The sequence below is a fragment of the Ovis aries genome, chromosome 1 (assembly GCF_016772045.2).
Source record: "Ovis aries strain OAR_USU_Benz2616 breed Rambouillet chromosome 1, ARS-UI_Ramb_v3.0, whole genome shotgun sequence".
NCBI classification, from domain to species: Eukaryota; Metazoa; Chordata; class Mammalia; order Artiodactyla; family Bovidae; genus Ovis; species Ovis aries.
In genome coordinates this window covers 214,317,678-214,344,446 of record NC_056054.1, presented here as the reverse complement: position 1 = coordinate 214,344,446, position 26,769 = coordinate 214,317,678, and the positions used below count along the sequence as shown (strand labels likewise).

Here is a 26,769-nt window from a genome sequence, read left to right as displayed (position 1 = left end):
ATTAGAATGACTTTGCCTCTTTCTGATTTTCTGTTTAAGATTCAAATAGAACAGAGTTTATCAGTTTGTGCTTGAATCTTTTAAATGGCTTCGTGTTGCTTTTAGGATTAAGAAAAAATTCCCCAGACTGAAAGAGCTGCATGCTCGGAATGATGCCTGTCTGTCTCTTCATTGTCATCACCCACTACTCTGTTCTGCACCATAGATGGCAGCCACACTGACCTTCAGGTTCCCTCTCATTTTAAGACTTTGCACGTGCTATATTGACAGCTTCCCACCCTACTTACCTATCTGCAGCCTTTTTTCCTGCTTGAGTGAGTGAGTGAGTGAAGTGAGTGAAGTCACTCAGTCGTGTCCGACTCTTTGGTACTCACTTATCCTTCAGTAATTAGGCTATATTGCATTTATTCAGTGAAAACTGCCTGGGCTCAACCAGATCCCCTTGTATAACATCTGGTAACATCAAGACTTAATATCCTTAACACAGTTTTTGAATATGCACTTATGTGTGTGAGTATTTATTCATTGTTTCTTTCTCTACAAAAGAAATTTTCATAAGGGAAAATGTCTTGCTTTTTTGCCCACCGTATATCTAGAGGACAGAACATAGTATATTAAACATTTGTTGAATGCCTGAATATTGGCAGCCATGAGAGGGAAGTTGGACTATTGATGCCATCCCAATCATCTAGCCAAGTTGAGATATCTCTGAGCATCTGATGGCACTTGTATCCTCATCATACTCCAAGTACATCTCTGGATAATATGTGGAAAGCTAGGGCAGTACAGAATGTATCCTCAAAGTACTGAAGGGTTTATATAGCAGACAGCCACATTGTCCCAGATGGGAAAGGAACATTATTCTGACATTCTTCAAGCTCTGCAATATTGCATCTGCATTTTTTAAAAAATCAAATAAATATAGTGTTAAAAAATAATGAGCATGTATAAATTTGGTGATGCTCAGATTAGGGGTTAACTTAGTTTACTTTTTATCTAGTTAAAAATTTTCCCCCAGATCTTAGACATTTTTATTTTGACTTTAAGGGTTGTAGTCAAAGTAATTTTATGAAGAAAAAACTCACTTTTCATATAAATATAAATAAGTACTTCTTCAGTTCAGTGTTATTTAAAACACTAAGAACACTATTTAGAACACTCTGGGACCACCCAAAATTGTTCTTCCTCTCTTTCTGGATTCTAATAACAGTGTCTCTTTTTTTCCCAAATGTCATGTATTTTTCCCAAACATCTGTATTCTTCCCTAAAGAACTGTCTGAGGGAATATGTTTTGTGTTCATATTGGCAATTTCTTCAAACACAAAGATAAATATAGAGAATGCTGCTGCTTTCATAACCTTGGAAATCAATTTCCATAGCATTTGTACATATGAACCGCTAGCGTAAACAGTCAGCTTACCTAAAGGATACTGAAACGTCATGAATGAGATATTAGTGCCATCAAAATTTGCACAATAGATAGATTCTTTGAAAACTATCAGTTGTTCCAAAGTTTGCTTCTAGTATTTTATTACAGCTGTTTGCATTGCATTTTAATTTTATCATAATGTGGATTTATGGCATTATTAAAAAATATTTTTTAATTGAAAAATTTTCAGGAAAAGTATTTTCGGTATAATATTTTGATAAATGTTCATATAATCGTTTAAGAAGTGTGATAACTTTAAGTAGTATAATATTAGTAACTTAATGAGTATTATTCCAAGTCAATTACTTTCATGCATTTCTACATTCTTAAGAGATATATATTACAGTTATATTAAATAGAATAAATTTCAGTGGGTAAAATTTAATACCTTTTCAATGACACCAGTTATTGTGATATTTGATTTCTTAAAGTCATTGTATTTAAATGTTTATCAATTTGGAAAAAATCAGATATAGTAATATACTTCTATTTTTATTTAAACTGTATTGAAGTCTAGTGTTGTCCTCCATATATTCTTCAGACATAGATTTTTACATCCTTGATCTTAGTGTTGTAAATAAATTTGTCCTAACACCATCCCTGAAAAGATTTAGCCTGCTTCCAGTGGCTCCAAAACAACAATGACAACATTCTTAGATTTTCCCATTGTGTGGAAACTGCCTTAGGAACCTTTTACAGTCAGTTTACCTCAAACGCTGTTGGGTAAAGAGGGCAGGGAAAGAGTGCAGCACTGTCTTTAGCCAGGGTTCTCCATCTCCATGATGGTGGCACTCACTGGAGCCTGGAGCTCTCAATAATTCCAAAAATTCCACATGGATTCTCTTAAGAAGGACACATTTCTCATGGACAGCTTTCTGAATTAGAAGCTAGTGACACCCTCAACCTACTTGCCATTTTTTGTGTGACACAAAGTATGAATAATTTCTGCTGAATTGAACCTGTAATGAAGGAATTTATAATCAGTTCTAATGTATTTGAGACCTAAAGTATATTAGACCTTCATCAAAGGGAATGATAAAAAGCAGCTTTAATGTGGGTGGATAGTAATTATTTCAGTGCTCATAATTATCTACAGTTAACTACAGAGAAATGCTGATATTTTTATTCCTTTTTCAAAATATAAAAGGCACTGTGGTCAGATTCTGAAATGTAAGAATGCATCATGCATCTTTTGTAAAGGATGATACTTTGAATTACGTTAATGGAAAAGGAACTATTTTGGATTTAAATGAGTTCAAAGTTCATGGTTAGGAGTTTCTGTACCTTTGTTAGTCCTGTTGTTTCACCACTGAATCTATTTATTGGCTGTGGGAGATATAAAATATAGTAATTACTCTCACTTCATTTCAAAAAGACATGCGATCTACCTTCTTATTAACTCTCATAAGAGTTATGAGTGAGTTCCTCAAGGAAGGCAGACCCTATGGAGTTTCAATATAGAATAAATCACTTCCACACTCAGGTTGAGGAGGACTCATTTCCTTTATACTTTGGTGATTTAAGATGCCCATTTAAACTGCTGGTTTTGAAGATGCACTATTTGTAGTTTAAAGGAAGCATAAGCTGTGGTTGGAATGTTGATAATGATTGTTATTTATGATGAACGGTAAATGTTCTGCCCTTTGAGGAAGTCATGGTGATCAACTTGCTGGAATGCACAGTCTCTAAATAGTGGTTGCCTATTTTTGTTAGAAAATTAATGACAATTACCCCTTAAAATATTTCTACTTAAAATTTTTAAGCATCAGTAATTACATCAATAGTAACAGATTGAAATAAAGTGAGACAGAGTTGCTAATATTCTAGAAAGAAGAGAGATCAAGGAAATGGTTTTCTTTCCAGCCTGGGAATGATGAATCTTGAGATCATGTAAAGTTATTTCTATAATCCATAAACATATTTACTCTAGTTTCTCAGTTTGCAACCCAAAACCTCTCAGATATTTGTTCTTAGTGCCTTTAGGCACATAAGATAAAGGAAATCTGTTTTCTTTCTTTTTATAATCCTTTTTTTTTCTTGCTAGAAAATTATCAGCCCAAAACCCAACTGTACTTGACCCACTAAAATCTAAAATGCTACTGAAACCCATAATGTGGAAACAATTTAATATCATCCAACAAGATTTTAAACAAAACCTACTAAATAGTATTCACTAGGGTTTCCCTGGTGGCTCTGATGGTAAAGCATCTGCTTGCAGTGCAGGAGACCCAGGTTTGATCCCTGGGTCAGGAAGTTCCCTGGAGAAGGAAATGGCAACCCACTCCAGTACTCTTGCCTGGAAAATTCCATGGACAGAGGAACCTGGTAGGCTACAGTCCATGGGATCGCAAAGAGTCGGACACAACTGAGTTCACTTTCTTTTTTCTCAAATAGTATTCAAAAAATGGAATTATTTAGTTGAGAAAGTGGCTTAACCCTTCCTTTGAATAATGATGCCCTCATCTGTTCATAATGCTAAAGCAGTACCTGTATGTTTCTAACCCTTCAGAATTGCCACAGTAAAAGATGTTCCATGTAGTGTATGTATGTAATCATTATCTCACATCAGTTAAGATCATTGCAACTTTCTGAATATGAAAAGTGATTATAAATAATGTAGCAAAAAGCTGGTTCAGCCATTCTCTGTGTGGAAAAGTTCTCCCACAGACATAGTATTGTTTTCCTGGTTTATCTACTAATATAGACCCAGAGGCAAGATAGCAACTGAGAACTATGTTCGCCATGCAGACAACTAGGAGATATTGTGTTAATAAATTTTATTTTTTTTGCTATCTTATCTCATGTAGACCAGGAGCTAACAATTTTGTATGTGTGTAAAGTATGCAAAGGAGAAGGCAATGGCACCCCACTCCAGTACTCTTGCCTGGAAAATCCCATGGACGGAGGAGCCTGGAAGGCTGCAGTCCATGGGGTCGCTGAGGTCGGACACGACTGAGCGACTTCACTTTCCCTTTTCACTTTCATACATTGGAGAAGGAAATGGCAACCCTCTCCAGTGTTCTTGCCTGGAGGATCCCAGGGCCGGGGGAGCCTGGTGGGCTGCCGTCTATGGGGTCGCACAGAGTCGGACAAGACTGAAGTGACTTAGCAGCAAAGTATGTAAAACCACTGACTCTTGGCTGTAGAACCTGAATGATTTCCCAAAGGAATCGTGTAAATTGCCTTGGGCACCCTAAGAGGAGAGAGAAAGGTATCTTCCAAGAGAGATATATAGCCACACAGTTAATGTAATTGTGATAGGGTTTACGTTTGTCTCCAAAAATTATTGAAATAACACTGTAGCAAAGAAAAAAATTGAGCTCACATTAAGGGTTTCCTAATATAGCCAAGACTTAAGCAAATTAAGTAATTTAGCTAAAATTGGAAAACAGATGTGTTTTGGCATCAGTAAGAAACTATCCTGTACTTTAATCTGTGTTGTTAACTAGTAAATAAAACCATAATTTTTATATGATGTCCTTGAAAATAGAAATGCAAGAAAATATGTTTGTTGAGGTTTATTGATTTTTTCCTTTAGGTAATTACAGAAAAGTTAAACATTTTTCTAAGTCTAATATTTTACATGATGTAAGATATTCAATATTTCAAATACAGTTCTGATACAGTAATTTTAAAATCAAAATTAATGTTTTTCTATTTTTCAGAAATGCAGCAACATTGTTGCATGAACATCTTATAATACTGAGGACAATTTCTTCATTTAAACAGGGTTATTTCAAGAAATTTTGATTTCTGTGAACTTGCAAAGGAGTGCTACTTATAAACTATTGCTTTCATCTAGTTTTTCTTCTCAATGGAATGATTACTTGCAGGACTACGAAATTTACCATTTAATTTACTGTGTAGAGCCCCTCTGTATTGGGAATGGGCTTGAAACCATCACCTTACAACTGAGTAATCAATGGGTCCCTTCTGTTACATCATCAATTTCTCTATGTCCAGTCTTTGATCTTTGCCAGTTATTACTATTTTTCAAGGCCGTCCCTCTGAGCTGATGATACTCATATATGTCTCATTTTTTCCCTTCTGTTTTCTGGGATGGTATTTTTTATTCTCTGAAGGCTGTGATATTAAATGTAGTTTTGAATTATAAACAATACGTGGTAATTGCTGAAAAGACTTAGAAATTTCAAAATGTTTAACAGTCCCTTCCTATCAAGTGTGCTTAGAATTAATGCCTGCTTCTTTACTATTTATATTATTAAAATCGACATATGGCGTTCAGTCCTCTTTTTTCCTTCCTTTTTCTATAACTGTTATTTTATGCATGACAAAATTCTCTTGCTTATGGTTATGTGGTTGGCTGTCTTTTAACTTGAGTGTTATGTGTTTGTAATGATTGCTTCTTGCATGAGGATTATGAAATGTCATACAAATTAAATGTTTGTGGAAACAAAAAGAAATGCAGGGCTTCACATGCATTTTTGTGTGCTGAATATGTCAATTATGTGATGCTTAAAATTACTTTCATATGGCCTTTGACTTCCCCTACTTTATTCTTAGCAAATTGATATTGTTAAGAATAATAAAATATTTATTAAACATTCACAGTATTTTAATACAATTATTATCCTAAAACATGACCCATTATAAATAACTACACTGGGCATGAAATTGCACTAGGGCATAATTTGTTATATTTCTAAATTGATTATGAAATATAAGCCCTGACTCTGTAACTACCTTAATTATCAACACTGACGTCTACAGTGGTACCTTTGCTCTAACAAGTGATGAGATGATTTATTCATACATTTGTGCAAGTTGCAAAGGTTTTAAATCCATGGCTCCTTTTTAATCAAAACACATGGGGAAATATTTGTGTAATGACAAGTAATTAAAAAAAAATCAGTTGTGGAAAATGTGTGACATAAAAATGCGTAAAACCTAAGTGTTAATGCTTTTACAATAAAACAGAAGAAAAAAAAAAGAAAAGAAAAAACCCTAAAAATTTTTACATCTCTGTTTTCCCTAATGTTATTGTCCCAAATTAATGAATGAGTTTGGCCTACTTTCTTTATTGTTGTCACCAATTCAAATTAGAAAAGACACTGAATAAATTAAGTTCTTTCAGCTAATAAAACTGTTTACTTTTTTTGTATGCAGTTGGTATTAAAAAAATCATTTCCTTTGCTTATGATGTGACTTTCAAACCATATGTATTTTTTATGCTGGATATATTCACAAGCCAAATCTGTGAGATATTTTGGGGAAAGGGAATTTTTTTTTTTTCTCAAACAAAATAGATAACCAACTTTGATGAAATCACTCCCCCACGCTTTTTGGAAATAATCCTTGAGAATTTTAGTATTTGCACTTATTTTTTCCCCTCAGTCTTGTTTATTCTTGAAATGTCTTTTTTTTTTTTCCCTCCATTTCTCCGTTCTCAATCCTAGGTCCCCTTACAAAGAAACAGACAGATGATTTAGGTGATAATGACGGTGCTGAAGATGAAGGTATTTTTCTCCACCCAACCTATTTGCATGACAAGGGCCTCAATCATTTTTTCCACCCTTTTCTATTTTTTTGCTTCTTGTCTTTTTTTGAAGAGTTGTTTTTAATTCCCGTTTTTGATGTGTTTTGTCTTCTTGCTTGTTGTTACATATGAATATACATTTTTAATTTTTAAAAAAATGAATGTTAAACTTTGATTTTGATGCCAACCATTACAACGTTTTGAAAAGAGGGGCATTTTTTGTTGTTGTTTTCTTGAACTGACTTTTGATATGTTTCATTCCACATTTTGATTGAAACTTGTCCACATTCTTTGAACTAACAACAATCTCTTCCCTGTAGTCTCTTTGTATGCATTTTGCATGTTTTCTAATCTATGTAAATATTTTACCCAATACAAAATGTTTCATTTTGACATTTTATATTTGTTTAAAAAAAACCACACCTAATAAAGTAAAAGTCAAGCTAAAAGCTGATATAAAGTGTTTCTTGAGCAATATAATTTAGGTTAAAAAAATACTGTTTTCTGTTTGTGTGCTTAAATATTACATCAATAATACAATCATATGGATGTGAAAGGCATACACCTATTTAGATAATTATAGTAAACCTTATTTAACCACTTAAGAACCATGAGAAGATTAAATGAATATCTTTTAATATCAAAGGCACATAATTTGAAGATGGGCAAGTAAAATATTCTGAATTTCAGATCGTTGCTAACTATAAGTAATAATGTCTTGATACTGTACTAATATAAAAATTCTTTTCTCTTTCCAACTTTCTTATGACTTACAATTCTGATATACTCTGTACATGTAAGTACTCACTAGATTGATTTGAGATTTCTCATTCCATTACGTACCTTTACCTGGTATTAAATGGAGTGTCTAGAGAGGCCCATTGAGACTTTCAGTTCATTTGCCTCCAATTAGTTTTCTTTTTTTTTTTAATGTCACCCTAGTTATGATTCGTATAGAGATGACTAATATAATCTTAGGTTTAAAAATAATTCCCAGAACCTTGGAAATGAAATCTCATAAAAACAATAATGTGGTAAGAAAGATTTTCCAAAACAAGATAATCCACACACAGGCCAGCAGAAGTGCTAGTTCCATGAGGAACAACTATGAATGTGTTCTTACTAAACAATTGAAATTGTTTCATAAAGTGTATATATTTAATAAACTACTTCAGAATAGAAAATTATAGAACCAAATTATTAAATATTTTAAAACTTTATTAGATGTTAATATTTTTATAACATTTAAGAATTATTTTGATTAAATGAAATTTATGACATTTGATTAAATATTCATTTGCCATGAATACTACCAGTGGGTTGAGGTTAAATACAACACAGTCATTAATACTTGAAATAAGTCTTTATAGCTGCCCAGGATTGAATGCTAAATTTAGCATTGTGAATGCTAAATAGCTAAAAATAAATTTATAATATCAAAAAAATTTTTTGATTTTTTTTAACCCTCGTGGAAATCTAAAGAATTAAAACATCAAAGACATTTATTCACCGTGAGGACATGGGTTGTTGTTCCTAGTGCTCTATGAAAACAGCTTACACTTGGGGACCTGGAGACTTGTTAAATCCTCTGAAAATGCTTAAATCTTAGACATTTGTTATCAGATTGCTTGGTGTGTAACTTTGTAAACTCCAAATTTTCCCAGAATACTCACAATGTTTGTTTACATCATATCCCATTTAAAAAAATATTTTGATGGCTGATTTTATGTGCTGCTTCTTTTTGCTTTTGGTAAAAGAGCATCAAGTAAGATATTTACCTGTTTACAAGTGATACCTCTGAGCAACCACAGTGAACTAAGCTCTGTAAATGTAAATATATCTCATAGACATAATTTGAAGCATACTTAACATTTCAAATAACCATTAATAATATCCTAAACCCCAACTTAAATTGGCAGGTAGTATTTAGGTTGAGTATTAAGCCAGTCATCCTAAGAGTTACCAAATCAGTAAATATTTTTAAATACTCATAAATGTAGAGTCCAAGAAATCAATCCAGGTTCTTATTCCTCTGTTTTGTTTGGGTAATTGTTTAGAAGATAAGGATAAATTCAAATACCCTCCAGGATAAAAACCTTTGAATAATAACTGAAGTTCATCAAATGAGTAGAGGGCAAAAAATTTCTTGAAATGCCTTTAAATGTATCAGGGAAAGATTTGATTCAGGCAATACCCTCCAATTTTAAATTTGTTAGAGGCCCCCAAATTCTAAATTATGGGAAATTAAAAACTTCATGAGTCCTTTAAGAAAAAAGAAACCAGTAAACATGTTCAAGGAGTTATGTGACTAATAATTATTCACCAGGACTGTTAAAGGGAATTATGACTTCAAATATTGGTTGTCAGGCAAAAATAAATCCCAATTGACTGCTCTAGAGCTATTGGCTGGAGAAGGCGGTGGCACCCCACTCCAGTACTCTTGCCTGGAAAATCCCATGGACGGAGGAGCCTGGTGGGCTGCAGTCCATGGGGTCGCGAAGAGTCGGGCACGACTGAGCGATTTCACTTTCCCTTTTCACTTTCATGCACTGGAGAAGGAAATGGCAACCCACTCCAGTGTTCTTGGCTGGAGAATCCCAGGGGAGCCTGGTGGGCTGCGGTCTATGGGGTCGCGCAGAGTTGGACACGACCGAAGCGACTTAGCAGCAGAAGCAGCAGCAGCAGCAGAGCTATTGGCACTTGCTAAATTTTTTGTTTATCAGAAAGATAAAATAGTTACTAAAATTTAAAATCAAAATACCTATTCAGTTTCCAGTTTGTTAGTTTATAACTTGAAAAAAAAACTTTTTACTGTAAAAATTTTAGAATAAAAATAATCAGCAGTGTATAGTATTTCTTCCCACTTAGTTCAAAGACCTAGATGATTAGCAAAACTTTAAGACATTGTAAATAACAGAAAATATAAGCATACTTTAGGCATATTTGTAGTTTTACTAAACCTGAGCTAGTGTTTTAGTCTCTGAGAGTATTCTTTTGATTTTAGTGAGGTCAGTAGCAGCTATTCAGGCAAAGTCAGATATCTTAGGTGAAATGCACTTAATTTCAAAGGGAACATATGAGACAAAGTAGAGGGACAATATGGCTCTAATAAATTCATTATAAATTATTACACCTAATATATTTGCACTAAAGACCACGTGGCTATTCCAAATTTTATTATTAAAATGATGGCGTTAGTTGATAGTATTCAATAGTAGGTTATCTGGTATATCAATTTCATTTATAGAGTCTAGTTCTTTATAAAATCAAAATTTATATTTATATTAAGCTATCTACCTTTATTGTTATGTTGTTATTTTTATTATAGTTGAACAATTTACTATTTATATTTACATCAGAAAAGACCTGTAGACTATGAGGAAAAGTAAAATCTAAGATGAACCCTGTGATAAAATGCTATCAAAAGTAAAGTTTTTAATGAACCACTAAAGGTGAGCCATTCTGATAAAGCACTATCAAAAGCTAGCAATTGTTCTATAGTATAAATATGGCATTTCCCAAATTTTATTAGCAGTACTGAGTTTTTATGTACAAGAATGTTGCCTATGTTGGTGATTAATATACTATCTAGCATTAACTTCAAGGTTACTTCAAGCAAAAATAAATATTGTTTAGAACACAGCATTAGAATTTTATAGAACTTTCTGGAAAAGAACTGCTGGACACATTCAAGCACTTAAGCAAAGTTGAAATCATTGAGAAGTTTGGAAAGACAAATTGGAAATTAGAATCAGCCCAATCAATCAGTAATCCTTTCAAGTCTAATTTTCAAAGAAAACTAGAGAGATGCCACTTAGAATCCCTCCTAGAATCTACTGTCATATTTTCAGTGTATTCTGGCACTGTCTTCTCCATTCTGCTATATTAGGTGTATAAGATGTGGCAGGTCTTCTCAATGTGTGCCTGTATTGTTCTCCAGGTGAACAGAATGGTTCTACCAAGATTTCATTACTGTTCACAGTTGGTGCTTTGTAATTCTATGTAATTTTAATTAAAGAAGAATTCTGAAACAGCCTCCCTCTGTGCTACCTCCAAGCATACAATTAGCAAAGTACAGTGTCTGCTGTGAATAGTCAGTTAATGATTTCGATTTAATAATTTATTATTGCTTCTTCAGTGCCAGCCATACTAGAAAAATAAGCTAAAATAGTGTGCAGTGAACAGGCATTTAAGGAGCAGAGTTTGACAATTTCAGAATTGTTTCTTTCTATAAGCCTAACATCTCTATGAGTTCCCCAAGTCTTACAAATGAATGAATATAATTTTCCCTCTCACGGATTTAAGGAGAAAATACATTTAGGTTTTTTCACTAAATGTAGGGTGTGTCTAGTAGATGGTCTTTATGTCAGAGTATCCTCCTCTCACCACTTAAAAATAAGACACTTCTCAAGTACACATTTGTGGGGAGAAGGAGAGAGTATGATAAACTCATAGTGATATTAGATATTAAGTCAAATTTAAACTAGACATTTAAAAATGTCTCTAAGTTCTGCAATTAGCTATTTCTCCAACTTGAAAATCTGGACAAACAAGTTGAGCTACAATTCCTGATTTTAAAATGATTTACATTGAAAAAAATTATTATTACAGTCAAAAAATCGACACATTTCTACTTGTCACCTTTTTAAAAAACAATGTAAAGCAGCCTGTAAATTATCACTAGTTTTTTCAATGAGTTCATATCATATTAGTCTATTCTGAAAGCTGAAACCTCAATTGTTATGATGTAGGGGATTTGTTTGATAAAATATGTCAAAAGCAAAGAAACAAAGCCATATTAAATGACACTTTATTACTATTAACATTAAAAAAGAAAGATTACACATGGTGTAATTTGGTTTCAGTTGTGGATAGAAGAGATCATAGGCTATTATATAATAGTGTTTCAAGTATGTACATATTCATAATCATACAGATATATGTACACATATAATATTTCAATTTATATAACAGTTAAAACCTTGTTAACCAATATGGGATCCCCGGTTGCTCAGGTGGTAAAGAGTCTGCCTACAATGCAGGAGACCTGAGTTTAATCCCTGGGTCAAGAAGAGCCCCTGGAGAAGAAAATGGCAACCCACTCTAGTATTCTTGCCCGAAAAATCGTATGGACAAAGGAGCTTGAGGGGCTACAGTCCATTGATCAGACACGGTTGAGTGACTTCACTTCCAATGTTAACCAATATACAATTTAGCATTTTTTGTCTCCAGAAATTAGTACTTTTTTATCATTTAAAATTATCCAGTGTTTCCCTTATATATTATTTCTAGACCCTGTTGAAAGCTACATAATCATGGTAAATATCTTAGAAAAGCAAATACATTTGATTAAAATTTAGAACTGTAGAAATCACTTCAACTTCACTGTAAACTTTAGAATTGTTCACTTGAACTTAGCTGTATTTTCTCTAATGTCTACATGACAAAATCGTAGAGCCAAAGTGTCAGTCAGTTTTCTTCTTTCAAAGGATAAGGATAATTTGAATGAACAGATGACCTGAATGGAACTGAAAAATATCATTTGAATGAAAGTCCCCTAAATGCAACAAAGATAAAAATATAGATTTTTGCACCCTATTGCCTACAATTCATCTGATAGTACTTGAATAGTTAAATGATATTTCTTTCAAATTCAGTAAAATAATGTTATAATTATGTTCTCAAATTGGAGGATAAGTTATTCAGTGTAATTATGATGCATTCAATATGAATCTTTACAATAATTAAGATGGGGAAAAGAGTGTTTTATTCATAATAGCAGTGATAGCATTGTCCTTAGTTTTTGGCTCATAAATTCCATAGGAAGTCTAAACAATTGTTAAAAGAAGTTTTAAGAATCATTATCATTCTATTATTTCTTTAATTCTACTGTCACATCAAAAATCAATTAAAAATAGCACTGAAATTCACACCTACTCTCAATTATTCCAAATTTTGTAATTCAGTTTTATCATATTTAACAAAATTTTAGAAAGAAAACAACAAATATTTATTGCTTTTTTCAGCAATAGATCTTAATACAAGTTGCTTAAGAAACACTTTAACGAAGACAACAAATTAAAGAATTATTTTAAAATCATGCCCTCTTGTTTCTAAATTGGAAAATCTATTCTCTGCTTCATTATGCATGTAGAGGATAAGAACAGTTGCCAATCATTTGTTTTTCAGATATTCGGGACAGTGGTGGTCCCAAACCAGTGATGGTATACATCCATGGTGGCTCATATATGGAAGGGACTGGAAATTTATATGATGGGAGTGTCTTGGCAAGTTATGGCAATGTGATCGTCATCACAGTCAACTATCGACTTGGGGTACTCGGTAAGAAGTTTCTTGGTTGTTTTTTCAGCATCATTCCATGAAGATATGATAATTTTGTTTTGACTTGTTTTGTTTTGCTTTGCTTCCTTTCAGTCATTGTTCTATGTTTGCTGATTTTGAAGCAAAATTTTTTGTATTTTCAATTAATTCTATAAATGTTCATATATTACTTGACAAAAGACAGCTAGGGTTAGTTTTGATATTTAATGATAAAAGGTAATGGAATTATTCACATCGTTGAGGAATGCTCTTCTTAGCTTGGCTGTATAGAAATGTGAAAAGTAGCAATGGCAGGGCCTTTCTTAAGAAGAATTAAGTCTCTGGGCAGATTTTTCTCTCTTCTGCATTTCTTTTTTACAATGCTATAAAATTGGCTGAGGTTTGCCAGGAACATAGGAACTAGTTTATATTCTCTTCAAGAATATGTGTACGGACTAGCTTTGGAAAATGATTGCCTTTGCTGTGTAGGTTTGTTTGTTTTTAGCTTATCACATGCAATTAGAAATATTTTGTTTAGATGTCATTTGTTGAACTATTTGATTTGCAAAACATTCATTGATTTCACAAAGTGTCAATGTGTTCGATAATGTATATGCATGTGAAACAAAATCAAACTGTAGATCTTTTGTTTCTTGAAGAAAATTATAGAGCAGTGTTATTATTTAAAATAAATTATCAAGTACCCTGAAATCAGTATAAACTTGCTGTTCTACTTGTATAAGTTTATTTTTTATAGTATTATCACAATTAAGGAGTAAAAAAATCTGTATCACTTAATAAAACTCCTCTATTTGTGGTGTTTTAAAGATACTTGCTAAGAGTACAATTATTACAAGAAGTTGTTTTTTAAATCTTAATCGATCAAAGTCCTATCTCTTACTATGCACTTAGAAGTTATAATTTCTGTTATTTGGGCACAAAGAGATACTATACTCATTCTTTACTCTGAAACATTTTGAAAGACAAGTTTGAATTATATTCTCCTTCACAATAATTGTTAATATCATTTATTTTAGCCACATTGGGAATCAGTTTATATTTCTCATCAGTGTTAATTATTATTATTCTAATCTCTTGTATGTAATCATAATTCTGTGTTTATGCCAATCTCAAAATATAAAAAGGAATAATTTTTGTCAATCAAGGTTGTATGTTTTGGGGAAGGGGATGTGTTAGCAAAGCAAAGTGAGACTTGATCTATTTCTAGTGTGCTGTTTTGAATTTGGAGTATGGTGGATAATATAATAGATACACTCCAGCAATGTAGGTATAAAATATTTCTGTAGCATTGTTCAAATACACATCAGTTCAAGTACCCATCATATGTAATCATGCATTGCTTCAGATGTTATTATAATTTCACTACATAGGGGTGAATGACCTCACGCCAATGAAAACTCTCCATGTTAGAAGATATATAAAGAGATGTTACTAATAATCTTCTCAAATTAATCTTAAATATCATAGTGTTGTCATTGGTTTCTTAGACAAGATTTGAATGTGAGAATCTTCACTATCTTTAATGCATGTAACTTTAAGTATGGCACTGTTTATAGCTAAATTGTCTTTAATGTTTATTATTCTCATATTTTTCTGAATTTCTTAAATTGAAAATCGATGCAGTGACTAGTTTTCCAATTGAAAATTCAAAATTAGATGCCAAATTATGGTAATAGTGTTTTCAAGGACTTGAACATCTGCATAGTTATATACAGTGATTTTATTTTAAAAAATCTTTTGGCCATACATTATGTTGCCTATGAGTGGTTATATTCACATAAAGATCTCATAGAATAACTTGTGCTGTTATGCTAGTACAAGTTACGCCCATTTTTAAAAATTCATTTGGAACTGATTATGACGTGACTTTGATCTTTGTTTGTATCCTCTTTAAATTCGTATTCTAAATGATTGGATTTCAGGACAAAAGATTCACCAGTTAAAAAATGACGAACTTGATCTGTATAATGGCAGGCAGTGTTCAGTTGATAATGGATAATTTTTCCAGTGTTAAATATTTGTTCTGACTCTGCTACATTTAGGATTTAAACTTTAGTGGGCTCCTTTGTTCCTCTAAGAGACATCATACCCTAATGTTTATCTGCCCTTTATAGATCTCCTCTCAACTTGATAAAGTACTAAACTTTGTTAGTGAAACATTTTTAGGGGCGTTTTGGAACCTTAGCTCTAGAACTGATATTTTCTGGTCACTTCCTAAAATATATGTTGGGCCTCAGAAAAAGTATTTAAGTGAATTAATTCATGAGGAGTATATTATCAAAACATTTGCTTCAGCATACTTCGCATGTGTGTTATGCCACAACCAGATCAACAGCTGATCTACCAGGGGGACTGCAACAGTACAGACTGTAGGGTTTTAGCTGTTGTTAATACTTTGTCTAACAGTAACAAGGTAAGCCAAGTTTTCTTGGGTGTGGGATCCAAAAGTATTGCTATTTAGTTGGCTCTTGGGAGAGTTTGGGACTTTAAGTAGAAAATAAAATTTGATCACATGTCAGAATATATCTTGAGCTGTGTTTTGATTTCAAGTTTCGGTGTTATGGAAATGAATTTTGGGGTCCAATGTATACATTGGCTAATTATGAGACTTGATCTCAGGTGATTGACAAAAAATATCAAGTTGCCTGAAACAGGTAATGTAATTAGTTTTGCTTTGAATTTGCCAGCCCAAAGGAAAACTATTACAAGTTTGTTTTAGCCAAAAGTAAAATGTGATAATGTTTGTCAAAAATTTCATACAGATATCTAGCAGCCAAGTTCGCAGTTTAAAGTATTTTATATTAAAAAAGATATTTTGTTTGTTGCAAAGTAGAATTAGCATAGAAGGAAAAAAAATACCTCCAATGATAGCATTGTTTCCCAACCAAGACCCTGTCCTCGTTTTCTTTGAAATGGTAATGCAGACTATCTCTATCATTGCATTGAAAATGCTATATTGGTGGTGATAAGAAAACTATAATAAGGTTGAAGGAAGAAAGGCTAGAGTATAGAGGATTCTGCCTGCTAACCTACTTCCTTAGGTTCTCTTAAAGTTCTCCGCAACAGTATCTTATTCAGTGTCACATTCTTTTAGTAAAAATTTAGACTTTAGTTATATGCATTCTTTGTCCTCATTTTAACTCTTTGTCCTCTGTTATCTAATACATATTATATCAATTGCTCTTTAAAATGTTTTTAAAATAATTATTAATAGTTATTTTTAGTGTTCTATCAATAGTATATGGTTAAAAAATCAGAATAAAAATTATAATGTTGGAAACAGTGAGAAATGCTTTGGTTAAGTGGTCTTAAGAGAGGAAAGTAGTATTAAATAATTCTTTATTTTACATAGGATAAGTATATGATGTACTTATGGACAAGCATTGAAAGAGAATATGAAATAAATTCTTCTGTATAAAGAGGAGATATGCAATAATTTTTGAAAATAGAAACCATCCAAATATATTTTCAAATCTTAAAAATGGAAGCATACATTAACTAATTTAGTGTTAAAAATGTGTTTCAGCCCCCTCTCTAAATTTCGAATAAAATTATTGTTTTTTAGAGAAAAATAATTTAAAAATTATCTCTGTGGAGATCTTAGACAAATATAAGATTTTTATTTGATGGAAATATAATAAGATAGTTTTATTTTGATATGGATATTTTAGAGGCAATTATGCATTCATAATTCAAACACGTGATTTATTTTAGAAAAAATTCTCTCAAATATTTCAGAGCTACTGATAATTCTGGACATTTGGCAACCTCTTAGTAAAGGGTCTAATTAAATATTTTGCTTAGTAATCTAATGTCTCTACTACCCATCTATGGAAAAAATAATTAAGTGCTAGTTCATTTACCAGCTATATTTGAAGAAGTATATTTAACTAACTTTATAATGTCATGTAAGACTAAGTCAATTAAAACAAACTTTTATTAACATTACTGAATATAAATTTTAATGAAAACCTAAGTTGATATTTATTCTATTGTTGTGAGACCTGTTAATTCTTATAAGTATAATGTCTATGTGATAATAATGCTTCAAGTATTATGAGACAAATGAAAGAAATAAATATAAATTTGGAGTTGTTGGTCATCAAATATATAACACTTGTTTCTAGCACTGTATATCTTCTAAGAAGTATAATAATAGTACAATCCTTGTCTTTAAAGAGTTTTCAATCTAATCGAGGGAGGAAATAGGCAATCAATAAAGAATATTGATATTCTACTTCATATTTTATAATAACATATTTATTAATTGATTTGTATGTACATGGTCACTTGATATATAAAAACTCAGAACAACAAAGAAAGAAAACATAGAATATCAGATGGATCAACATGATACCGTGATGAGATTCTTATTTGAATCTGAGAAGTTTAGCAGATTTGCTAAAGTGTAGGTAATGATCATGATTTAAAAAGAAAAATATATTCATTTAAGTGACTCAATGTTTTGTCATTATTTTTTGCATTTTTAAAATTTGTTTGACTCTGAAGCCTGAAAGAAACAAACTCTAAATATGACCTTATATTTTTGATATATATATAATATAATAAAATATTATATATTATGATACTAATATCACACTGTCATCCAAATGTGTTATTAGTAGGTAGAAGAGGGAATCAATCTGTCCTTGAAGAGTCAAAGATATTTTCATGGACTTGGTAGTATTTGAGCAAAACTGTGAAGGATGAGATTAAATGAAGAAAGAAGGACATTCTTTTTATTTGTATTTGCTTATACTCTTTCTCCTTCAAAAAATTGGAAGCAATTTGTGACAAACACACACATGTACATAGGTTGATAAAACCATATTGAATTTGAATGCATATATTATAGAGAAAAGATTCAGAAATTTAGGCTTTGAAAATATACTGGGATTGAACATAAATATATATTCCAATTGCTTAGAGGCAAAGTAAAAAGGATAATGGATTGAATCTCATAATTTTTATTATGAGATAAAGGAAACATGTATATCAGAAAAATACACAGAACTTGTTTTTACAGTATACTACAGAGAAATTTATCATGAGTTGTATGTAATTGGAATACTAAAAAAAAAAAAAAAATAGGAATCCTGTGATAGTCTTTATGCCATTAGAAGACATAGAAATATTCTCAGCATATGTTTATATGCTAACCCTCTGTGAAAGCCAAAGACATCGTGATAAATGTCCGCAACTTTTATAGTGTCATTTTAGCAAAGAACTAACCAAATGCAGTTCAAGTAAGACATTTGGTGGTTTCACATTTAATAGACTAGAACTAAAAACCAATATAAAGCAATGATAGTTAACTTGGTCCATAGATTTCTTCTCTCAAATACCAGTTGTGCTAACTGAGTTTTAATAGGGGCTGGATGGTAATCAATTTTAGTTTGAGTGCTTAAATGATCTCCTGAAGTAGAGATATTGTTTGTCCTTTGGAAAAAAAAAAAAAAAAACTTTAGATAGATAGGAGCTTTAGAGGTTGTCAATTCCATTGGTCACTTCTCTATTCTTACCTTATCTCATCTCTGTATGGCACAGGACACAGTTAGCTAGTCCCTTTCGTGTATGCTTGTTTGCGTGATGCCAGAATTTCCTCCTGCCTAACTATCTGCTCCTTCTCAGCTCCTTTTGCTCTTTCCTACCCTAATACCTAAATATCGAAGTGCCTCTACGCAGATGTGTTGGCTCCCTTCCTTACCATGTCTCCATAGGGGAATTTATTCATGGTTCTCAGTTCCGTTCAGTCGCTCCGTCGTGTCTGACTGTGACCCCATGAATCGCAGCACACCAGGCCTCCCTGTCCATCACCAACTCCCTGAGGCCTCCTCAGACAGCCATTTTGCTTTTTTGCATTTCTTTTTCTTGGGGATGGTCTTGATTCCTGTCTCCTGTACAGTGTCTCGAACCTCCATCCGTAGTTCATCAGGCACTCTGTCTATCAGATCTAGTCCCTTAAATCTATTTCTCACTTCCACTGTATAGTCATAAAGGATTTGATTTAGGTCATACCTGAATGGTCTAGTGGTTTTCTCCACTTTCTTCAGTTAAAGTCTGAATTTGGCAATAAGGAGTTCATGATCTGAGCCGCAGTCAGCTCCTGGTCTTGGTTTTGCTAACTGTATAGAGCTTCTCCATCTTTGGCTACAAATAATATAATCAGTCCGATTTCAGTGTTGACGATGTGGTGATGTCCATGTGTAGAGTCTTCTCTTGTGTTGTTGGAAGAGGGTGTTTGCTATGACCTGTGCGTTCTCTTGGCAAAACTCTATTAACTTTGCCCTACCTCATTCCGTACTCCTAGGTCAAATTTGCCTGTTTCTCCAGGTGTTTCTTGTGGTTCTAAATACCATCTATAAATAGTGACTTCCAAACTGCATCTTTAGGACTGACTGTTCCTCAAATCATCAGACTTATGTACTTCCACCCACTGATATTTCTAACAATTAATGAAAATCTCCAACTTAATAGCTGAAATATATTGATTTTCTCAGGTCTGCATATTTGCCTTTTACATCTAAGTTATAGTAATTATTGCAGCAACAGTAATAACCATCACAGTCACATTCATTGAAAAATTCCAAAAGCTATTTTGGGCAGTTTGCATAGATCACTTTCTTTTTTTGGCTCCCCATTGGAGAATCCAAGGATTTGATTATTAAATTCCCATAATAACCTTATGAGGTAGGATTGTTATTTTCCTGATTTTATACATGCAGAAAAAAATGAGTAGAGAGGTTAAGTAACTAGTTCATACTCATACAGGTCAAAGAGTGTTAAGTGGTAGAACCAGGATTCTAGCCCAGATGGTCTTCTCTTGAGCACAACCCCGCACGGATGGCATTGATACTGCCATCCATCTGGACAAGCAAAGAAAACCTCTGCAGACTTGCCGATTTGTCTTCTCTTTAGGCTGAACCTCCAATTCATCAACTTCTCTCAGTGACTTGTTCCAACATACATCCTGGATCTGTCTCCTTTCCATTTCTCCCTTTGCCAAACTAAGCCAGTTCTCCTTGAGACTCTTATATTATTTATCTCTTTCACTTTTGCTCCCTACCTATAATCCATTCTCCACACAGCAAAATCAAATTATCTTTTTAAGCCATAAATTATACCAGCTCACTCTTCTGCTTAATACCCTCCACTGGCTTCCCCACTGTTCACTGAGAATAGAATACAAACTCTGTCCCTGCTCTGTCTCACAGAACCCTGTGTGAAGAAGTATTTGTATCACTTAGTATCTGTACTTCTTGTATATGTATCCCTTAATTGGTCTCAAAATGCTCTTCCTCTCTATGCCAATCACATTTTGTTCTTCCTACACACCAAACTCATCCCATTTTAGGGATATTATACTTGCTGTTCCCTCTGCATCAGATCTTTATGGGGCCAGTTGCTTATTCTTCTGATTTGGTTTAAAATGTCTTCTTGGAGAGACTGTCCATGTTTATCCAGCCTAAAAAGAGTCACCATGTTACAAGTCACCTACCTTTTAAAATTCTCTCTATTGCATTGATCAATCATACCCAAGTGAGTGAATGAATGAAACAGTCACTAAATCATGTCCGACTCTTGTGACCTCATGGGCTGTAGCCCACCAGGCTCTTCTGTCCGTGGGATTTTCCAGTCAAGAATACTAAAGTGGGTAGCCATTTCCCTCCCCAGGGGATCTTCCCGACCCAGGAGTCCAACCTGGGTCTCCTGCACCGCAGACAGATTCTTCACCGACGGAGCTAATAGGGAAGCCCATACCCAGTTACTTCCTATTTATATTTGAATTTTAAAATTTTTTTACTCTCCAGCACTCTGAAATCTCTTTAGGCTACTTTTAGTCCCCATGTGCTGTGTACTCTGCTGCTTCAGTCATGTCCAAACCTTTGCTCCTCTGTCCTTGGGATTCTCCAGGCAAGAATACTTGTTAGGACCAAACAGGCGCCATGACAGGCTTCAGGAGGCCAAGGCAGGCCTAAGTCTCCTTTACAGAGGGGCTGAGTTATTGCCAAGGAGGAGCTGAGATCATCCTCCGCTGGCACCAGAACTCGACCAATCAGTATGCTCCCCGTAGCCTGGTCTGTGCCAATCAGGACAGGGATAGAAATCTCCTAAGAAAGCCCGCGCGGGCGAAAATCTAGCCAATTAGTAGATGCAAAGAAACCCTTGTAACCAATCCAACCTTGCCAATTCCCTGTCTTTGTCCTAAACCTATAAATACTACTGTAATACGGGACTCGGGGCTCTGTCCTTATTCCGCTGTGTTGGATGTAGCCAGGGCCCTGGTTCGAGCTAGTAATAAATTCCCTTTTTGCGTTTGTATTGCCGTGGATGTCTTGTTCTCTCAGCTGTGGGGACTTGGACTGCAGGCATAACATACTGGAGTGGACTGCCATGACCTCCTTCAGGGGATCTTCCTGACCCATAGATCGAACCTACGTCTCCTGCGTCTCCTGCATTGCAGGTGGATTTTTATACACAGTGAGCCACCTGGGGATCCTGTTTTAATCCCTGGCACATGGTATTTTCTCAGAAAAGATTTATTAAATAAATGTAAAGTGGATCTGAAGAGTCAATAAGTGCTGATCTGATGTGGTCATGGGGTGGGGGAGGCCAAGTTTGAGGCAGAGAGAAGAGTCTGAGTGAAATCCAGAGGAAGAGAGAGGCTTCACATATTAAAAGATATGAGCAAGGCTAGCAGGAATGCTTTGAGTAAGGGGTGAGCAGTGTCAAAAAAAGGCTAAAAACAGGCGGCAGGTCACACAGCATTTCATTAAAGATTTAGGACTTTCAATAACAATGAGAAACAATGATAGGGCATTGAGCAGATAAGTGATTAGATTTGCATTTAAAAAACTGTGTTGAGTAGGCCTAAACCCTGATCAAATTTGACATTCTGTTATAGATACAGAAAAAAGAACAACCATGTCTTGTGCCTCATTAAAGTGACATGCTTGGCAAATTCTGTGAATGAGACAGATATTTTGCTCATAAAGGATTGACGCACAAACTGAGTGCTGCCTGACTCAGGTGAGCATGGGAATTTGTCTTTTATATGAAGAGCATCACGGGGTTTGCTGCTTTTGCCTCCGTTTTTTGATAATGGAAAGAATCAAGTCATCATTATGGAGAATTCTACTGAATTCCTGCTTTGAGGAATATGAATTAATATGATCAATATTATTCCAGAGACTGGCCTGTACAAGAAAGTGCAATAAATTATTGGGTTGGCCAAAACATTTGTTCAGACTTTTCCTTAAGATGTTTATGGAAAAACCTGAAAGAATTTTTTTCCCAAGCCAATATTGTCTTATTTAAGTTTCTGTGTTGTTAATATGACCTCACTGAAGCTCTTGGTTGTCCTAAAAAAGAGATTAAAAAAAAATTCCGTGATGAGGTTGGAAGCATGTGATTTATGATTTCATTAAAACCAGTGATTTGGAATAAGACCTCAGAACATAGAAGAAACATTTCCCTCATTTCTAGTTACAGTGGTCTGCGACTAGAATTGGGCTACTATTTTCAGGTACTCAAAAGGATTGCAACTCACTAGTCCATAAACAAAAAGATAGTGAGTTTCCTTTTCAGACCAGAGACCATAATCTTAACTCAGTTATTGAATTATTCCATGAACATTATTCCATGAACTTAATTCCATGAACTTATTCCATGAACATAAGTTACGGCCCACTATCAGTTCCTCGTTGTTGGGGGTCTGTGTTACATTGTTAGAAAAAGTCAGACCGAAACCTTCCTTTCTAAACCTCACAGTGAGTAAAAAGAATGCCATTAAGCAAATAAAACTATTAGCACAAATTTTGTTGAGTTGTATTTCCAAAAAGAATAGGCTGTTGAAAAAAAAAAAATGTTTGTGATAAAATGTAGACTGAAGGATTCTGGAAAGGCCTGTATGCTAGTACAGTTGTAGCTTTTGGTCTGTGTTTCTCTCCGTGTATTTTCAAAGTTAAGTATTGGAAGATAGAGAAATATTTTGAAGTAATTTTAAAAGAGGTAAGATAATTAGAAGCAAAATAAGTCCTTTGAACAAACAGCTAGGTTAAAAATACAAAAATCCAAACAAACAAACAGATCACTCACAATTAGTCAGGCAAAGTTGTCTATCAGAATTGAGTGAGCAAAATTGGTTCGTGAAATGCAAATATACCAGGAAAGAATACTACCAGAGTGACTAGCCCTTAGCTACTGAATCCTTAGAGAGCGGGACACTGTTCTTTTCAGAGACAATTCAAGTGTCCTCCTTCATCAGCCTTATATCCCTGAGATAGTCTATGCAAAGTACTAAGGCATTATTGTTTTTTATTATTATTATTATCAAATGGAATGTGCTCTTTTTTTCATCCAGTATCAGTTTGTTTGGTTTTTTCTCTTTGTTCCAAGCAAATAAGTTGGGCTTGGATTTTGCTTTGCGGTTTAGTTTGCTAAAGGAGCAAATGATCCTTTCCTTGCTCTGATGAGTCCTCTATATGAGACTGAGTCAGGATTCCCTCACCTTCCCATGACCTAGTGCCAGGGTTCTCGAAATCCCACTCACTTTCACTGCTTTGCAATTAAACGTACTGCAACTCCATCCGCCGGAGCATCTCAGGAGGTCTTCCTCTTTTTCTTTCTTTTCTCTTTCTAAAGTCTTTTCTTGAACTACTTCATAAACATTCAAATTTTGCTCCTTTTCCTTTGTCTTCCTATTTTTAATTGGTACAATTTAATTTTTTTTTTAATTCCTTACATTTGTTTCCATCTTTCTATTTCTATTGCTACTGACTGTTCACCTTGGGTCCCAGGTCTTCCAGCTGAACTTCTAGCCTCTAGATTCAAATTTATACGTAATTTCATTCCACACCACAGGCAGGCAAAATAGCTTATAAATATAAGTATCATTTTTTGCTTTTTTTTTTCAGTTTTAATTTTTGTTTTTTAGTTTTCCTCTGATCATCATCTCCAAATGGTTCTTATTAACTCTAGGATCCATTCCAGATATTTCCTGCCATTCAGGTCTGCTAAGGAATGTTGCTCTTCTCTTCAGCAAACTGTATCTTTTATTCATTTCTGGAAAGTCCTGTCCACACAATCCAGGCTAAATTCTTCATAGCTTACCAGGATCAGTTCCAATGTCTTACTTGCCACATTTTGCCCAATCCCCCAGACTCAACTATCACCGTACCTTCTGCAGAGCTAACCCAGGCCAGATCTGTCTCTTCTTTGTGCTTCCATAGCTTTCACTTCGGCATGCAGAAAGCCAATCCTACTTTTTATTGTTGAATGTAATAACTGTTTAATATAGTAGCTGCCTTGCAACCCAAACTAGAAATAAACAATTTGTGTTATTTGGTTTTCCAATATGCTTCAGACTAGTAAGTACTCTGCATATATAATTCAAAACTCACTAATAAACATGCGAATTAATTCACTGTCTCCTCTTCTTGGGATATACATATCTTAGAGTACAGACGAGGTGGTAAAGGTGGCTGATGGTGGATGTAGGTAGTGAAGAGTACTACTTATGTGCATACATGAGCCTTGTGTCTAGTGTATATAAATGTGGTTCAGTTCAGTTCAGTTCAGTCGCTCAGTCGTGTCCGACTCTTTGCGACCCCATGAATCGCAGCGCACCAGGCCTCCCTGTCCATCACCAACTCCCGGAGTTCACTCAAACTCACGTCCATCAAGTTGGTGATGCCATCCAGCCATCTCATCCTCTGTCGTCCCCTTCTCCTCCTGCCTGCAATCCCTCCCAGCATCCGGGTCTTTTCCAATGAGTCAACTCTTCACATGAGGTGGCCAAAGTACTGGAGTTTCAGCTTTAGCATCATTCCTTCCAAAGAACACCCAGGACTGATCTCCTTTAGAATGGACTTAGATCTTGTTAATGGTAGCAAAATGGTATTTTGCCCCCAGGAGCAGTGGCAAGAAAAGTATCCTCTGGAGAAGCACACTGTGTACTGTTACTGTAATACATGAAAGCTGTAATTTATTGGAAACTGGTAAGTGATTTCTGCATTTGGTGGTTGTGGTTCAGTTGCTAAGGCATGTCTGACTCTTGTGAACCCATTGACTATAGCTGGCCAGGCTTCTCTGCCCATGGAATTTCCCAAGCAAGAATATTGGAGTGGGTTGCCATTTCACTCCAATATTCTTGCTTGGGAAGTGACTTAGCAGCAGCAGCCATTTCCTTCTCCAGAGGATCTTACTGACAAGGGATTGAGCCTGTGTGGTATTACAGGCAGATTCTTTACTGGTGAGCCATGATGGATTCTCAATTTCTCCATTTACCCTGCATTTAATATTTGCTTTATTCTGTTTCCTGCTTAGCTTGGAATAAGTAAAAAGATTGGTGCTCCTGAGCATTAAACATAAAAACAGTATTAAACACCAGTCTTTGAATGAAAATATATACAAATGGCAGAAATGGTAACTATGGACTCTGTGTGTGTAATGGGCTATGCAATCTATATAAATTTTTTTAAACTCAGATTTGAGTTGCTCTTTTGTAAATGCAAGAGGAAACAAAAGGAAAATATTTTTTGTAATTTATTTTAGACTTTGCCTTTTGATACTTTACCTATCTTGAATTGATTTACAGGGACTCAACTATTGCCAAGAGCAGACAGTGGTGGCTTGAGAGATCATAAACTAACTATTGATTAACTGCATCCTGATCCATTTTTTTTATAAAAGTGCAATTAGGACCATAGGTTTAGATATTATTCTTAGAAAAAATTTGCATATATGAGACAAGTTATATTTCTCAACCGATAATAAAGTCACCATTTAGAAACTCTTTCTAAAGAGCTGAGGCATATCCCTGAGATAAGACAGATCCAAGAGAAATATTAATTTCTATTCCGGTATGTGCTAGCTTATTGTATTTGAACTTTGAAAAACATCTTTTCCAGAAAAGTTAGTTCTCATAGAGAATATACAACACAATCAAACAAAAAGAAGTTTTTAAAAGGATTTTTGTGTTAACATCATCATAATTAGGAACAGTTTTTCTGATAGAAAATATGTAACTCTTAAGCTTTCTAACTGTGCTGGAATTAAGTTTTTTTTTTTCATTTCATATTATAAACTTTAAGAAATATTTATTATTCCTTTTAAACATGAATAAAAACATTGCTTCATTACATAATGTTTTCCCTTGAAACATGCCGTAATTTAAACATGTTTAAAGTCATAAGAAACTCTTTTTTTCAGAGTGTATGTTCAACCCTTCTGCTTTAGGATCAATATGTAATATTTACCAAAGCAGATTGTTTATAGTCTACAGTTTATATTTGGATTAATTTTCTAGAAAAACTTCTTTATAGGGACCATAGCAAATCTATATAACAGTTCCCTAATTCCAGGCTACTCCACATTGAAATGAATAGTAAATGCATACTTCCATAGTAATATTTTACCATGACTTACATAATCTTGATATTTACAAAGGTAATTAGCTACATATTAAATAAACACCTATTTTTACCCTTCCATTTTTAGA

General features: G+C 34.0%; 1 protein-coding gene across 5 annotated transcripts in view; it reads left to right on the top strand.

The window, feature by feature from the left end:
- NLGN1 (neuroligin 1) overlaps positions 1–26,769 on the top strand; it is a 784,978-nt gene that overhangs the window by 244,231 nt on the left and 513,978 nt on the right. For 4 of the 5 annotated variants that reach the window (XM_060393563.1, XM_042234322.2, XM_060393572.1 and 1 more), the window contains exon 3: positions 13,116–13,268. In XM_060393563.1, the coding sequence (XP_060249546.1) occupies positions 13,116–13,268 (153 nt within the window). Of the gene's footprint in view, positions 1–6,846; positions 6,907–13,115; positions 13,269–26,769 lie in introns of all 5 variants that reach the window. The other variant, XM_060393549.1, reaches the window with a different exon arrangement.